This window comes from Psammomys obesus, unplaced genomic scaffold, assembly GCF_907164565.1.
Source record: "Psammomys obesus unplaced genomic scaffold, mPsaObe1.curated_primary_1811, whole genome shotgun sequence".
In the NCBI taxonomy this organism is placed as follows: Eukaryota; Metazoa; Chordata; class Mammalia; order Rodentia; family Muridae; genus Psammomys; species Psammomys obesus.
Window position 1 is genome coordinate 25896851 of NW_026595981.1, and position 14715 is coordinate 25911565.

The 14715-nt window shown below is 57.4% G+C and overlaps 1 protein-coding gene across 2 annotated transcripts; it reads right to left on the minus strand.

Moving 5' to 3' along the window:
• Positions 1 to 2101: 2101 nt before the first annotated feature.
• On the minus strand, positions 2102 to 13908 carry Ubtf (upstream binding transcription factor). 2 transcript variants are annotated; one of them, XM_055619950.1, is made up of 21 exons: positions 13627 to 13908; positions 12430 to 12554; positions 11005 to 11180; positions 10214 to 10297; positions 9971 to 10126; positions 7788 to 7852; positions 7422 to 7542; positions 6970 to 7080; positions 6488 to 6621; positions 6235 to 6376; positions 5900 to 5941; positions 5694 to 5807; positions 5444 to 5599; positions 4979 to 5134; positions 4779 to 4889; positions 4379 to 4467; positions 4096 to 4285; positions 3352 to 3399; positions 3182 to 3253; positions 2956 to 3099; positions 2102 to 2870 (listed from the first exon to the last, which is right to left on the minus strand). In XM_055619950.1, exons 2-21 carry the CDS (start codon positions 12485 to 12487, stop codon positions 2745 to 2747), a joined length of 2295 nt encoding a protein of 764 aa, XP_055475925.1. In that variant the 5' UTR covers positions 12488 to 12554; positions 13627 to 13908; the 3' UTR covers positions 2102 to 2744. The 2 variants fall into 2 exon arrangements, with proteins under 2 accessions (XP_055475925.1, XP_055475926.1); XM_055619951.1 differs by lacking the exon at positions 6970 to 7080 and having other exon boundaries at positions 13627 to 13907.
• Between the last annotated feature and the right edge of the window lie 807 nt (positions 13909 to 14715).

The window sequence follows — 14715 nt, forward strand, 5'->3', positions numbered from 1 at the left end:
GATTTGGGTTGAGTGTCTTGTTGTGTAGCACAGGCATGTGCCACCATGCCTGGCTGGATCCCACCTTCTAAAATAGCTCCCTATGGGTGAAAACTAGAGGTTCAGAGGAGATACAGGAATAACCAGGAAGGAATGACTTAGGGCCAGAGTCAGCCCTCACTAGCGGTACAGAAGCAAGTACATCCTGGCGTAATGACAGGGAAGCTAATTCCTGAAAAATAGACTCTGGGGAATGACTTTTGAAATGTGGATAGGAATGTGGGTAGGAATTAAAGTGTGCAATGGCATCAATGGGGAGCTTTCTTCGGAGAGATCCATACCTTTCATCGTGTCACCTTGTCCGGAAAGCTAGCCAAAGTGTGTGCGGAGAAGGCAGGTCTTAATCCGGAGAGCAAGTCCTCAGGTCCTAGCAGCTTCCCATCAGAAATCTGGGTGGAGTCATAGCTAAGCCTGGCTCCCCCCTAAGCCGTACCACTTGCGTGGCCTGTATGAACCCTTCACCCCAGTGGTGAATCACCTCCTTTCCTAAAGCAATGCCCTCTAGGCGGAAATGCATCTACTCTCCAACTTTCCAAACCCAGGTAAACAGGCTGAATTGAAATTATTGGGGAACAAGGCAAAGAAGGCAGGTTATTTGTAGAATCTTCAGGAAAACAGGAAAATGGCTGCAGAAAGGGCAAAAGAACTGGCCTTCAGGGTTTTATGTCAAACCTGTCATTGGGTCACCCCTGCCACCCACTTAGTTAATTCCAGTGACCAGACAGAAGTCAAACCTTTGTTTTTCACTTTATTGTACAAAAAAAAAAAAAAAAAAGGAAAACAAAACCTCCACAGTGGGCCTTAATTTGGGACAGACGCCTCGAAGCCACCCCATGGTACAGGTTCAAGTGTGGTGATTATCGAAACCTATAAAATACTCCTTAAATATTAGAAAAAGGGGGAGAAGGGTCCCAGTGCTAAAATGTACCCTGGGCAACCTGACAGCACCCCACCCTCACAGCCCTTCGTCTGTACGAAATTTCCAATACTTGAAATGGGAGGAACACATGCCGTGCTCAAAGCTGTTTTAAGTGAAAACACATTTCACTCAAGTGTAACAGTCCAGCGCGTTCAAACAAGGAGATGGGGTTCTTTGTAAGCCCTCTCGGGAACCTCAAACCCTGGTACTGAATTTTAGAGTAAGGACAGTGTGTGTGCGCGTGTGATCTCCCATCACAGTCCAGGCAAATGTTTGCCTTCCAGATGACTGGCAGCTGGGCTGTACCCCGCTTTCTGTGGAGTCTACTTCCCTAACCTTAGCTTTCATTCAAGAGGCTAAAGTCGGGGCCTCACAAAACCCAATAGCATGAACAGAACAAGTCCTAACCAATTTAGTGAAAATGAAAATCAGCCTAGGGTAAGGTGACTCAGCTTATGACGCAGAGGGACTAACCCCAGAAGGTCCCAAGCTGCTGGCAAGGGTTAGAGGGCCAGTTGCAGAAAGCACCTTCTGCAGCCCCTTCCCCAGATAGAGGGGTGGAGGCAGGAGAGGGGGGCAGACCTGAGACATCAAAGGAAATTGGGGTGGCCGGAGGAGACATATAGGTGAAAGATCTCAGGACACTTCCACAAGCCCAGCAACGCCCTCAGATGAGCCAGGAGACTTTTTCCAAAGAAAAGCTTTAAGGCTCAGGCCATTATCTGCTCCACTGTTTTCTTGCTGGACAGCGCAGACCCACAGCAGCTCGGAGAAACCCAGCCTTGGTAGAGGCAAACTGGTATAGGAAGCACCGGGCGGTTCCCACGACCTCCACAGTGGACCCAGAGAGCAGGCACAGTGGAGGATTGCAGGGAGGAGGCAGCCTCGGCTCATTCCTGCCAGGGTCACCATCTCCCCGGCCTTTGCCAACCCTTTCTCCACATTCACAAAGAGGCAGGTTCTAGGACAGACCCTTCCCTTACACACACCCGCACACTCCCGTGCCCACAGGTGCATTCATGCCGTCACTCATGCGCACACACGCCAAACACACAGCCTCCCCTTCACCTCGTGTAAGTCTCAACCCACCCCACCCATAAGCCCTCCCGCTCCCAGAAATGACAACAGAGACGGCAGCCGAGATCGGTAGGAAACGTCTCGTTGACAGCTCAGAGCTTAAAAAAAAAATATATACACATATATAAAAAACACTCTGCCCCTCCCCCACGTATGGGTCCAGGCAGCTCCTTCCTGCAGGGGCAGGGGAGAGGGACACGGATACTGCCTGCTTTCTTGGAGGCAGCACCCTTCTCCCCCACCCAGTTCAATGCGGGGGTGCAGGTGGCGAGCCCCTCTGTAAAGGAAGGGCTACCCTGAACATCCACCTTGCTGCAGGCTACAGGTGTGGAGGGCCTCACCAAACTCTTTAGGACACGCTCCCACCCCCAAACTCCCCGGTCCATTGTCCATGCCGGAAAGGCAAGTGCAGAAGAGGGGCGGGGTGGGCCGGTCCAGTGCTGGCTCAGTCTGATGGTTGCTGTCCCTGGAGAACCCCTGGAACTGATGACTCCAAAGCTGCAGAGTCCTAGCCTGGGCTCATGCAGCCTCCCAACCCCACTGATTTTTTTTTTCTTTTTTTCTTTTTTTGTTAAAGAAGGAAAGAAAGAAAGTGGGGAAGGCTGTGGGTACAGGGGACAGAACATAGGGAGAGACAAAGGTGGTCAGTTGGGGAGGTGAGCCCTGCAGTGGCTCTCCTTGGCTGCCTGCCCAGGGTGGAGGCTGAGCCTCAGTTGGAGTCAGAGTCTGAGGAGTCCCCTGAAGATGAAGAACTGGAGCTACTGCCCTCGGACTCATTGTCTTCATCCTCATCGTCATCCTCATCGTCATCCTCGTCATCGTCATCATCTTCATTCTGGGAGAATGAAGAACCTGCTGTCACCACGGCGCCCTTCTGGTCCACAGTCCTCCCTCCCTTCCACCAGGCTCTGCCCACCCACCTCGTCCCCATCCTCGCTCTCATCCTCGCTGCTAGACTCAGAAGAATCTCCACCATCCTCAGAGGAGTCCCCATTCTCATCATCTTCTTCTTCTTCGTCTTCGTCGTCATCCTCATCTTCCTCATCATCCTCCTCCTCAGACTCCTGGGAAGTACGGAGACACATCAGTATTCGGATGACATCCACTGCGCCAAAGACACCCACCCATCCTTGAGGGGTTCCTTACCGACTTGGACTGCAGGGTGGTCCGGCTAGACTTGGGGTTTGGGCCTCGAAGCTTAGTCATGTTCTTACGTTTCTACCAGAAAGGATGGGAAGGGGAAGGGCACAGCAGTGAGTTCCAGCCCCTGCAGCATCCCTCCAGCCTCCCCCCTCCACTGCCCTGCTCTCACTCACATTGGAGATGTACTCTTTGTACGCTGCACGGTCCTGGGGAGACAGGCTCTGGAGAAAGAGGAGCCGAGTCAGAGCCTACCCCATACTATTGCTGGCTACATACGCTGACATCCACTCACCTACCATCACTCAGCATCCCATACTCTGGGTCCCTGCAGAGGCCTCAGGGGCTCAGAACACAGCTCAACCGTCACAAGCGCCCTTCTCTTGAATTAGCCCGAACCGCCAGACAGTCTCCATAGTAATTTCCCCCAACTGCTATGTCCAGATCATAGCTCCACACTCAAGGTTTCCCACACTCCAAAGCTTCCCCACATGATTTCCAAGGCCTAGCATCAACCCCACCCGGACCCCAGTCTTCGAGCCATTGAAGAGATGACAGAGACTGACAAAATTCTAGAACACAGAATTCCCACCATCTCTCTGGGTCTTTCAACCTATCTGAGTGACAGGCAAGTCTCCTCCCTGTACATCCCTGACTGTTCAACCAAAGCAGTGGAGACACCGGAGACTGACAGCCTAGCCAGGACCTGGTCCTGGCTAGAAGAAAGATGCAGTCGGCTTGAATTCTCTCCTAACTGTGCAACCTCGGTAAGTTACTTAACACCTTGGCTTCCTCAGCTTTGAAAGTGACAGCGCCCATTGCCCTGCAGGGCTTCCAAGTCACTGAAGAAAGCTATGAATGCAGGCCAGCCAGTACAACGCCTCCCTTTCCCTTCCGAGGCTCCTCTGCCTGCTCCTCACCTTGACCCAGAGGTCCAAGTGCACCTTGTACTGCTTTTGCTGCTCCTCGGCCAGCTTTTTATAGTGTTCCTTCTGGCTCTGGGAGATGCGCTGCCAGCGGCTGCCGATCTCCACCATGCGCTCCTTCAGCGGCAGGTGATTCAGCTCCCCGTTGGACAGCAGCTCCTGGGAGAACTTCTGGTAACCGTTCCTGCGGGGTGGATGACACACAACGGTCAGGGTCCTAAGCGAGCCCACCTTCCAGTCCTGCCCTCAGCAGGACAGGCCCCAGCCTCGGGCTTACATAGGCGGCTTCTTGGGCTCTCCCTGGAACTTCATCTTCTTGGAAGAGTTCGTAGCAGCTGGAGGGGCCCGCATCTCACTTAGCTCTCTCTGTGGAGAGACGTGGGAAGGTCACATTCACATCCACATTTCCAACCCTACGGTCAGGGAAGAAACTGCCTGGGCTCTTGACTTGTAACCACAACACTCCAGAGGTTAAGGCAAGCTGGACTATTTCAAAATGGCTTTCTGAACTGAAGTTATGTTCTTCAGGAACCACCCAAGAGGCTGTATCTTGACTCCCACCTAGACTGCGACAGGCAAGAAGTTAATAGACTAACTCAGGGTTCCAACCAAAGCTGGCACTTCTGGCCCAGCACCCATTTCTTTACACGGAAGCAGGCGGCTCTGGTCCTTCCCACCTCATATCGTTTTTGGTCTTCTGCTGCCTTCTTAATCCACATTAGCTTCTCCTTCTTCTCCATGTTGTTCCAAGTCATCTCCATGGCTTTCAAGGCTTTCACTCGGTCATTCTAAGGTACAAACCAGGGGCATCGGCTGTAGGGGGGGGGTTCTGTTACTGGAGGGTACAAACTAATAATCATTTCCCACTCCCTGCAACCTTGAATCGGGCCAGGTAGTCTCCAATGACACTCTGCTGCCAGATTTCCTCCGCTCTCTTAGGCGACTCGGGCAGCTTGCCCCGATCTTCGCGCTCCCCGCCTGGCTTCCTCTCTGACTGAGCCTTCAGGGCCGCCTCCCGGGCCTTGTATTTAGCCTATAGGAAAGTCACGGGTGTCAGTAAACGGGCTGCCCCTAGGGGGCGCGCTAAGCCCAGCGCTGCTGGTTGGGAGGGCGGGGCCCCGGGCCGCACGGATGTCCCGCAGGCTCCGCCCCACCGCGGGGCTGCCCTCCAAGGGAGCCCAGCACCCCAGCTGACAGCTTCCCGCCTTCCTTCCCGCTCTCTGGGCTCCTACCCCCGCCCCCAGCCTCCGAGCCCTGGCACACGCGTGCGCTGCCCCCGCGGAGGCGACTCGGGCGCCCCTTTAGGGGAGATCGGTGTGGTACTCTCCAAGGCCCGACCGACCTTCTTCTTCTCCGACAAGTCGTTCCACATGCGGGCCAGCAGGCGGGTCAGCTCACTCTCTGAGAGTTCCGGCCGCTCTTCCTGCAGCTGCCTTCTCTTCTCCTCTGAGAAGATGAACATGGCAGAGACCGGCCTCTTGGGCTTCTCAGAGCCACCCTAAGGGAAGCACGGAGAGGGTCAGAAGCACAATCACCACTAGCCTCGATCGCGCGGGGGGCCCCAACCCCCTCTGGCCGTGTGCGGCGCACACCTTGCCGCCTTCCTGTGAAGGCTTCTTGGAGGCTGGACTGGTGGTCTGCTTTTTATTCATGTTCAACATCTTCTCCTCCCCAAGGACCCGCTGCTGCTCCTCCTCTGGCAGGCTCTGGGCAGGAAGAAGGGCAAAGGGCTGCAGCAGGCGGGCTCCTCAGACAAGACCACACGCCCAACTCGCCCTCTGTCTACCACGCTACTCACCTCCAGGAACCGCAGCAACTCTACCTCATAATCTTTCTTTTTCTAAAAAAGTAAGGGGACTCAGTCAGTTGGGGACAGCCTCCATTACATGGGGCAGTAATCCTCAGCAGGCCCCTAGGGACTGGGTGTAACCTTCTCACCCCCTGAAGATGGCCAACAAGAGGCCTGAGCTGTGTCCTTTGACAGACACAGATGCTAAACACTGCACAGGCTGAAAGCAGGTGTCCAAGGCCCATGTAATCACTGAGTAACAGCCTGACTGGGGCAAACCTCATGCTGGAAACTCCAAGACAGGACCCAAGGATTAAGGGTGGCCTGGCCCCTGCCCTTCGCACCTGGTCGCATTTCTTGTGATAAGCATCCTTTTCCTTCTGGGAGAGCAGCTTCCATTGCTGGCTGCATAGCACCATGCGCTCCGTGCTGGGCACATCTTTCATGTTGGCCATGAGCTCTGCACAGTACAGGGAGTAGCTGTTCCTATTAAATTCAGAAGGCACACCCATGAGCAAGGCCTTGTTGCTGCCCAACCCGGGTCCAAGTTCTTCACCCGGCCCAGCTCCCTGGCCGCCCACCCAGGGCGGCACTCACGGAGGCGGCTTGGTTGGTCGCCCATCGAACTTGTCCTTGAGCTGGCGCTCGGCCTTGGTGAGGGTAGATTTGGTGATGCCTTCCTCGCTGATGTTTAGCTCGGGGTGCTTCTGGATATAATCACGCATAATCTCCTGCAGAGGGAGGTAGGGGAGCGGAGGGTAACGGGGTGTGGGGTTAGCTGGGACACCATAAGGGGGGAGAGCCGCTGGGGAGGGAAGGCAGGGAGCAAAGCTGGGGATGGCCGTGTGTCTGTGTGCCTGCTGTGTCATTTGCGGTATGGTGCCCTGCTCTGCCCTAGCCTGAGATCTCTCCATGGGGCGGGGGTTGTAAGATGGCAGGGGCGGAGGTGAGGGGCCCAACAGGCCCCTCCCTCAACAGAGGGTCAAGGAACGGCTGCCACCCGCAGAGTGCGGTGGCCCACGTCAGAGGGCAGAGGCTCGTGAAGAGCCGGATGGGGAGGAGCACAGCGGAAGCCTAACCTCGTACTCCTTCCGCTGCTCCAGGGCCTTATGAATCCATTTCAGCCTCTTTTTGTCCGAGAGCTGAGACCACTGCTTCCCCAGGGAGTCCTTCACCTCCTTCGTAGTGGCCTGCAAACCAAAAGCCGTCAGACACACACAGGCAGCCAGGGGCAGGGGAGGGGGGTGAGGGGCACAGAGGCCCCGCCCCCTCGGGCCACAGGCGGTCACATAAGTGTCCACCGAGGGCCAGGAGGGTAAGGTGGAGAGGTGGGATCCACCTCGGTGCGAGGGACAGGCGCACACACACACCCATTCACACGCCAGCTGGCCCAGGCCCTGTCCATGCAACCCCCCCTGGGGAGGGGCCTCCTCTCCTGCTCCCCTGTACCGTCCCCAGCCACCCGGCGCGGCTCCCCCCTTGCCACCGCCGTGTGCCCTCCGCTCCCTCTCCCTCTTGGCTAGACACTCACATCCGGCCGCACTTTGAGGTACACCTTCTTCTCGTGAGTATACCACAGTTGCTGGGGAGTTTTGGGCTTCTCGGGGATGTCCGACTTCTTAGCATTCTGGATAAGGTCGGGGTGATCCTCCCTAGCCAGGGGACCGGAGCAAGGGTCAGCAGGGGACACTGCTACGGCGGACCCCAGCTAGCTGCCCAAGCCAAGCCTTTCAGGCCTTCCCTGTGGGAGCTCAGTGGAAGTCAGCGGCTAGCAACCTGCCCCTGACACTCTAGAGTCTACGCAAGACCTCCCTGTTTCACAGATGGTCAGTTCTAGTCTGCAGCCAGGATGCTCATCCTACCACACCCAGCACCCCATGGCCCTCCTCTGCCTTACCTGAATCGGGCCAGGTTTCGCTCGAACTCCTGTTTCTCCCTCTGGAAGTCCTGAATATATTTCATCTGAGGGGAGGAGGGGATGGGGTCATCCAGGACCCAAGGCCGACTGACCCAGATCTAGAAAAGCCACCCTCCTGACTGCCGGGCCTCCTGTTATGATTTTGGATGTATGGCATCTGTGCCTTGGGTGAGCTGAGCACACCTTAGGCCCGGGGACAATTAGCCAGGGGGACTTACAGCGAGCCTTCCAGACACCCAATCATATGTTTTTTCATTTACTACAGAGTGTCCCAGAAGCTGGGAGACATTGTGTCCCCACCAGGTGAGCAGTAAGAGGCCAGGACGGCCCACCCCTTTCTCTCGCTGCTGTTGCTCCCTCTTCCCAACCCTCTACCGGCAGCTGCTGTTGGTCTGGCTCTCTAGGGTGGCTAACTGCGCCAGGAAGGCTAAATTCTGCTTCTAAGGGATTGCTGAAGGAAAAGAAATTCTCCCAATGCAAACCACATTCCAACAGATGTCCTGAATGTGGTGTTTCTTCCCCATCTATCAGCTCTGGGTCTCCAGCATTCCTCATATTCTGGATCACTAATCCCCTCTCCTGCCTCTGATTCCTTCCTCTAGGCTCTTGGAGCCCCGGGCTCTTTTAGAACCCCTCCTTCCTTCCCCAACCTCTTTCCTCAGGAACTCTGCTCCCTAGCAACATCCCCTTCTCCTTCCTTTCTCCCTGTCCTAGAGGGTCACCATAGCACTGGAAGGGACCAGAGGCTCACAAAGGAACCAGACCCCAACCCCCTCCTTATAAGAGGCATCAGATACAACGAGGCAGCTCATTTCTCTCATGCTTCCCAATGAAAACCAGAAAGAGAGCACAGCTTCCTCGGGGCAATCTCAAGCTACCTCAGCCAAATTTTTGGAACTAAAAGGCATCTCAAAGTTCTGGTTCACCCTCTACACCCCAAAATCAGGAGGAGTGAAGTGACTTACCTGAAGGCCCAACACAGCCAATCGGCAACAGTCGGTAAGACAGGCACAGATCAGTGTGCCCTCGTTAAAGCTTTCTCCACTCAGTTTCTCTGTCCCTCCCTGGTTCTGTTCCTTAGCCTCTCCCTCTCATCCCTCCGGGTTCGGTGGTGTGTGTGTGGTCACGGTCCCAAGTCCTCACCCATGAGGTCAACTGCAGCTCTGGCAGTTCACGCTTCAGGTAGGCTTGGGTATGGGCCACAGGCAGCTAGTTTTTCCCAACCAAGCCTATTCCGTTTTGGATTTAGCAACAAGGGCATAGGAGTGCTCAGACAGATAATTCAGAAAAATGGCAACCTGGAATGTTGGCTGATGCCATTTCTGAGAGGCTTGCTTTGTACTACTTTCTGTCCTCTGCCCTCCAGTGTGCATCTTTTGGACCTTGCTGTCCTTCATTGATGTCAATCCTTGACTGGCCTCCTCACCACTATCTCCTCTTTGTGTTCAGTACTCTCCTCATCCCATCTGATTTTTTTTTTTCTTTACGTGTTCAATTCCCTTTAGTAATACTTTGCTTCCTGTCTTCCAGGGAACCTCCTAAGCTGTCTTTGGCTTTACCCATCTCAGCCCAGGAGATCTGGACAACTTTTACCTAAAGGGAAGTGTCCCTGATAATCTAAACAGCAGTCCATTTCTTTACGGAGCAGCCCGAGGCGGGGAGGAACAATGTGCCCTTGTACCTAGGCAACAGCTCGCTGCTGTGATGTGGCAGGGAGAAAAGCACTGGAAGGCGTCAGAGGTTCCAAACACAAATGTGCTCCATCATTGTTAGTGGTAAGACCCAAGAGTCTCAGCATTCCTGTGTCCCAATTTCTTGCTCGCAAAGATCAGGCCAATCAACCAATCAATCCCCCTTCCTAGGGTCTCTCATCTACTCAAGTATGGAGAGAACTGCTGCCTAGATTGACAGGGAGTATGCTTGAGTGTGCATGTTTGGCTGTGGGCCACAAGAGCAGCGCGAAAGTCTTCCAGGTTGTCCTCTGCAGAGGCCTGACTGACCGTGTGTGAGCCCAGGAGGGACAGGTAACCACGGGCAGCCTCCAAGGACACTACGCCTTGCTGCAATGATGCCCCTATCCTCCCCCCACTGACCTACCCACATCAGCCGCTCCCACCTGAATGCATCTCTGCCCTCCCCCAACAGAGGCCCCCTCCCCCCACCTTCTTCTTCTCTGGAAGCTCCTTGTACTTCTTAGACAGAATCTTGGTCAGGTCCAGGTTGCTCATCTCAGGGTGGAGTTTCGCATATTTGGCCCGCTTCTCCATGAAGAAGCGGAAGTAAGGGGTGAGAGGCTTCTTTGGGAAATCTGGGTGTTTCTGGAACAAAGCAAAGTGGGGTTAGATTCCACCCCGTCTTTAGAGAGCTCTTCCCTGAGCCCTGTGCTTCTCCTCCTGGTAACTCACCTTGAGTTTTTTGCCTTTATAAGGGTTTTTAACATGTTCCTGAGCATCAAGGATCAGTTCTGTCAGGGTACGGAACTTCCTCACCTGGAAGCAAGGAAACAAGAAAGGAAATCGGGAAACGGCACTCCACAGTGTAGCCTCCTTTCCCAGTGTTATTGCTATTCTCCGCCAAACCGAGTCCACTGAAGGAGGAGACAAACCAACAGCCTACACCACAGGCAACTTGTGACCCAGAAGCACTAGCTCATGCCTGCTGCAGAGGCCCAAGCAACTGAGACACACCTAAGGGCGGTCACGACTAATTTTTTTTGAGTTTTGAGACAGGGCTTCTCTGCATAGTCTTGGCTGTCCTCACACTCATTCTGTAGACCAGCCTGGCCCTGAAATCAGAGATCCGCCTGCCTGCAGAGCGCTGGGATTGAAGGCGAGAGCGACTTGGTTGTTTCTTTTGTTTTGTTTTGTTTGTTTTTGAGGATGGACTGATTTCAATGTAGCTTCTGTGCCCTGTAGCTTCTGTACCCGCACCTCACTCAATACCTAGAGCAGTTTGGGCAACAGAAGTCCAAAGCGGTAAGTACTCACGGCCACCAACAAGACCATGGTAGAGCTGTGAGCTCTAGGCCATTACTATTGGCTCATTCCACCCCCCGTAAGGCATGAATTAGAGCTGAGAGATGAACATGTGAATTCCTATCCAATGTGACAGGTTCGCCTCAATTTCTCCATTTTCTCTGAGATAAAAATACACATAGATACATATTGACATGTGTCAAAGAGCGGGAATCGGTTACCTCGTTAGAAATCTCCACCCATTTGAGCTTGCACATATCTCCTGAAAAATCCTTAAATGCAACTTTTTCCCAGTCCATATGTGACTCTGTGGTTTTGAACTTGGAGCTGTCATTGGATGGAAGGTTGTTCTTCATGCATTCCAGCAGAGTGAGCATATCTTCCTGGGACCAGCGGTCTGTGAGGCATGAGAGATGTCGTCACACCTGGCACACGCCATTCTCCTGATCTGTTATCCAGCCTGGGTACTTATCTGAATTACTGCCTTTTTCCTTAGGCTTCGATCAGCCTTAAAAAAAAAAATAACTGTGGCCACATGAGATTAGGGCGGGGACCCTGGACCAGACACCACCACACTCGGCTACACTGGAAGTCATGTCTCACTTACCCCAAAGCTATCGTTTCTAACACGCTAGGGCTGCCACGGGCCCCTATTTGAGTGAAGCTACGGTAATTTGGGGCCCTGTGAATAAAAGGCTCATCAGAAAAGGCGCGAAGCAGGGAAGTAACGTATCCAAATGTGTTCAGGGTCTACGTAGGTATCACAAGCATGCAGGGCCTGCCTGAGCTGTCTCCCCGGCATAGATGGAGACCAATATTAAAGACACACATTCCGTCACCTTCAAGGAAGACCAAAGGAGAATTTTTCTGGCCATTAAGAAAGTTGGAATTCAGACACTAGAGCCACACACAGCGGCTCTGAAGAGAGGCGTGCGGGTGGACAAAGTTCTCAGGGCCTTGCACTCTGGAGAACCCCAGAATTCCAAGTTGCCAGGCATCTTGGCCAAACTCCTCAGTAAGGCAAAAGGGCATCTCGGGCCAGTTGTTTGCGGCTGCTAAAGTGCAGCTCTGAGCCTCTCTGGAAGGCGGCTGCCCTGGAAGCTGAGCTGGGGGAATCGACGGCCAGGATGCAAAAGAGCTCTTGACTTTCATTTGCATCTGGTAACCTGGGCCAGGGTTTCGGCAGAGAGGGTCACATGGACCTTTAATCCTCTCTCCACTAACGTCTCACAAGCACCGCCAGATGCTCAGCTTCATACTGCCCTCCACTTCACAGACATTTACAAGGCTGAAGAGGGAGGGGTCTAGTCATCTATGTAATTCCTACAGCTTGGGGCACTAACCCACCAAAATACTCCTCCCCAACTTCTACCTGCCTCTGACAACAATCTTCCCCTATCCCTACTTCAGGCTACCTGGGACCTCAAAATACAAAAACAAAACAAAAAACAAAAACCACAAGTTCTAAGGTTAAGGCCAAGTAGTTTGGATTTGGCCAAACCCTCACTCATGGACGATTGACTGTGTAAGGCTTAAGCCCCTCTCCCAGGGCACAGACCACAGCCTAGAAGCACCTTTTAGAAGCTGTTGAGTTCATGTGTGAGAAAGGACAAGTTTATAGAGAACTGAAGCTGTGGGGCCCCTACCTTGGCCTTTGGGGGCGGCCATTTCCAGGTCTGTGGGGCAGTCCGCTTCTCCGTTCATTCTCCAGCTGTCCAGCCACCTCCTCGGTCGCGCTGGCCGGGCAACCCGGGGTCAAAGCCACCTCACCCTTTCGAAGAGACACCAGATCCACTCAGGTAGGCTGAGAGTAGAGGGGGCTTTCTATCCCACCCCCTCCCACAAGGGGAGGGGGGCATAGGTCCACACGCTCAGCAAGCCCCCACCAGGAGGCTCACGGACTTCATCGGTGGGTGTAGGAGTGAACCCGAACCCCTCTTTCCTGCCCCAGGCCCCAGCCTTTACAGTCAGGCTGTGCCGCATGCGCCCTCCCCTGCCCACGCGAGAGACTGCTCCCAGCTCCCGCGTGCAGCTAGCGCCCGCCCTCCGGTCTCCTTCCCCCACCCGGGCCAAAAAAAAAAAAAAAAAAAAAATTCTCCTCCGCCTCCTCGTTGAGCGCCCGCCCCGGGGAGGCCCCAGGCTGGCGGGCGGGGGAGGAAGGGCGGGTAAAGGGCGCGCGCGGGCACGGGGACGGGCACGCGCCCCAGTCTCCTCCTCCCGCTTCCCCCCCGGCCGGTTCCCCCCGCCTCCGCAACCCGGCGGGGACCCGGACGCAGCGCAGCCGCCGCCAGCCCGGGAGCGCAGCGGCCGCACCGCCCCCGGGGACCAGATCCGGATTCCCGCTGCTCCCCCCTCCCGGCCTCCCAACGCGGTCCCCGCCCGTCCGCGCAGGCGAGCAGCCGGAGAGAAGCGGCCTAGCCTGTCCCCCGCCCCCGAGCCACCCCGGGGCCGGAGACGCCGCCGCCGCCCAGCTACCTCCCGACACGCACGGAAGAAGCCCGGCGCAGAGGCGCGACCGCGGCGGGAACGGCCTCCTCCTCCTCCTCCCCGAGTCTGCGGCCCAGCCCTGCCGGCGCCCCCGCCCCGGCCTCCGGGGAGCGGAGCCAAGCAGAGGGCGGGAGGACGGCGGCCGCGAGGCGGGGGCGCTGCGCTCCCGGGCCCCGCCGCCCCCTCCGGCGGCCGGAGAAGCGCGGGCTCCTCCGCTCGGGGCCTCGCTTCCTGCCCTTCCCGCCCCCGGCGCCCTTCCCCGTGCCCCGCTCGGCCCGGCTGCGGCCCGCCCCGGTCCGGCGCCTGCCGCGGCTCGCCCCCCGGCCCCGGCGCGCGTCCTCCGCCGCCTCGGTTACCCGGCGCAGCGCGGCCTCTGAGCTCCCCGCTCCGGCGGCTCCCTTCCCGGCTCTGAGCGCGGCGCCCTCCCCCGCTCGGCCGGGCACAGCCGCAACTCCCTCCCGCGGCGGCAGCGGCTCCTCCTCCGGGCGCGGCGGCGGCGGCGCTGGGGCGGCGGCTGCTGCTGCTGCTGCTGTGGCGGCGGCGGCTGTGGCTGCTGCCTGCTGCTCCTCGCGGCGAAAAGCACAAAGCACAGCGCCCTCCGCCTGCAGGCAGCCCGCCCGCCGCCCGCCCGCCGGCCCCGGCCTCAGCTCGCACACCCCCCGCCGCCGCCGCAGCAGCAGCCTCCGCCGCCGGAGCGGGGAGGAGGAGGAGGGAGAAGGGAGGAGTGAGGCGCGGGAGGAGGGGTGGGGGGAGCGGGAGAAGCGGGGCAGCGAGCGCGTCCTTCCCCGTAGAGCGCACACCGACCCCCGGGGAGCGAGCGCCCGCCCGCCCGCCTCGCCGGCTCCGCTCCCTCCCACAGCCTGCCCGGGCGGGCTCCGCGGGGGGCAGCTGGGAGGAGGGGCGGGCGCTGGGGGGACCCGGGCGGCCGAGGCGGAGGCAAGGAAGGAGGGGAGGGGGGTGGTGGTGGTAGTGGCGGCGGCGGCGGCTGCTGCTGTGGCTGCCGCCGCCGGGGAGGGGGGGGCCGGGGCTAGGGAGACACGCAGCCGCCCGGATGGCGGCGGTGCTGCGAGCCGGAGCGGGCGGCGGGAGCGGCCTCGCCAGCCCCGCGAGGGAGCGGGCAGGCTCGGCCGGCGGCGGGAGGGAGGGAGGGAGGGAGGGCCGAGGCGCGGCGGCGGAGAGGGTGCCCGGCGAGCCTGGCGGGCGCCGGCGGCCCTGGCTCCGGAGCTCTCTTCCAGGTTCGGTCTCCCGCCTCCGGGAACCGACGCTACCGACCACCCCCGGTGCCCCCCACCCCGCCCCGGAGCGCGCCCGCCGCCAGGCTCGGGGGGCCGCCTCACGCTCCCCGATCGCGGTGCGAGGTCTCGGCGCCTACCCCGCGGTCGGTCCCCTCGGCGCCCAACCGGCGCTCGTGGAAAGTTCAAACGGGGCTCCCGGTCCCCGAAACC

Bases quoted from the DNA above. Each gene is read 5' to 3' on its own strand.
- Ubtf (XM_055619950.1), bottom strand. From the start codon at position 12,487: ATGAACGGAGAAGCGGACTGCCCCACAGACCTGGAAATGGCCGCCCCC. The intron at 4,890-4,978 runs GTTGCAGGGAGT...TTTGTACCTTAG, and splicing joins ACTACCTGGCCCGATTCAAG to AATGACCGAGTGAAAGCCTT. The intron at 4,468-4,778 runs GTGGGAAGGACC...GTCTCTCCACAG, and splicing joins AAGACCAAAAACGATATGAG to AGAGAGCTAAGTGAGATGCG.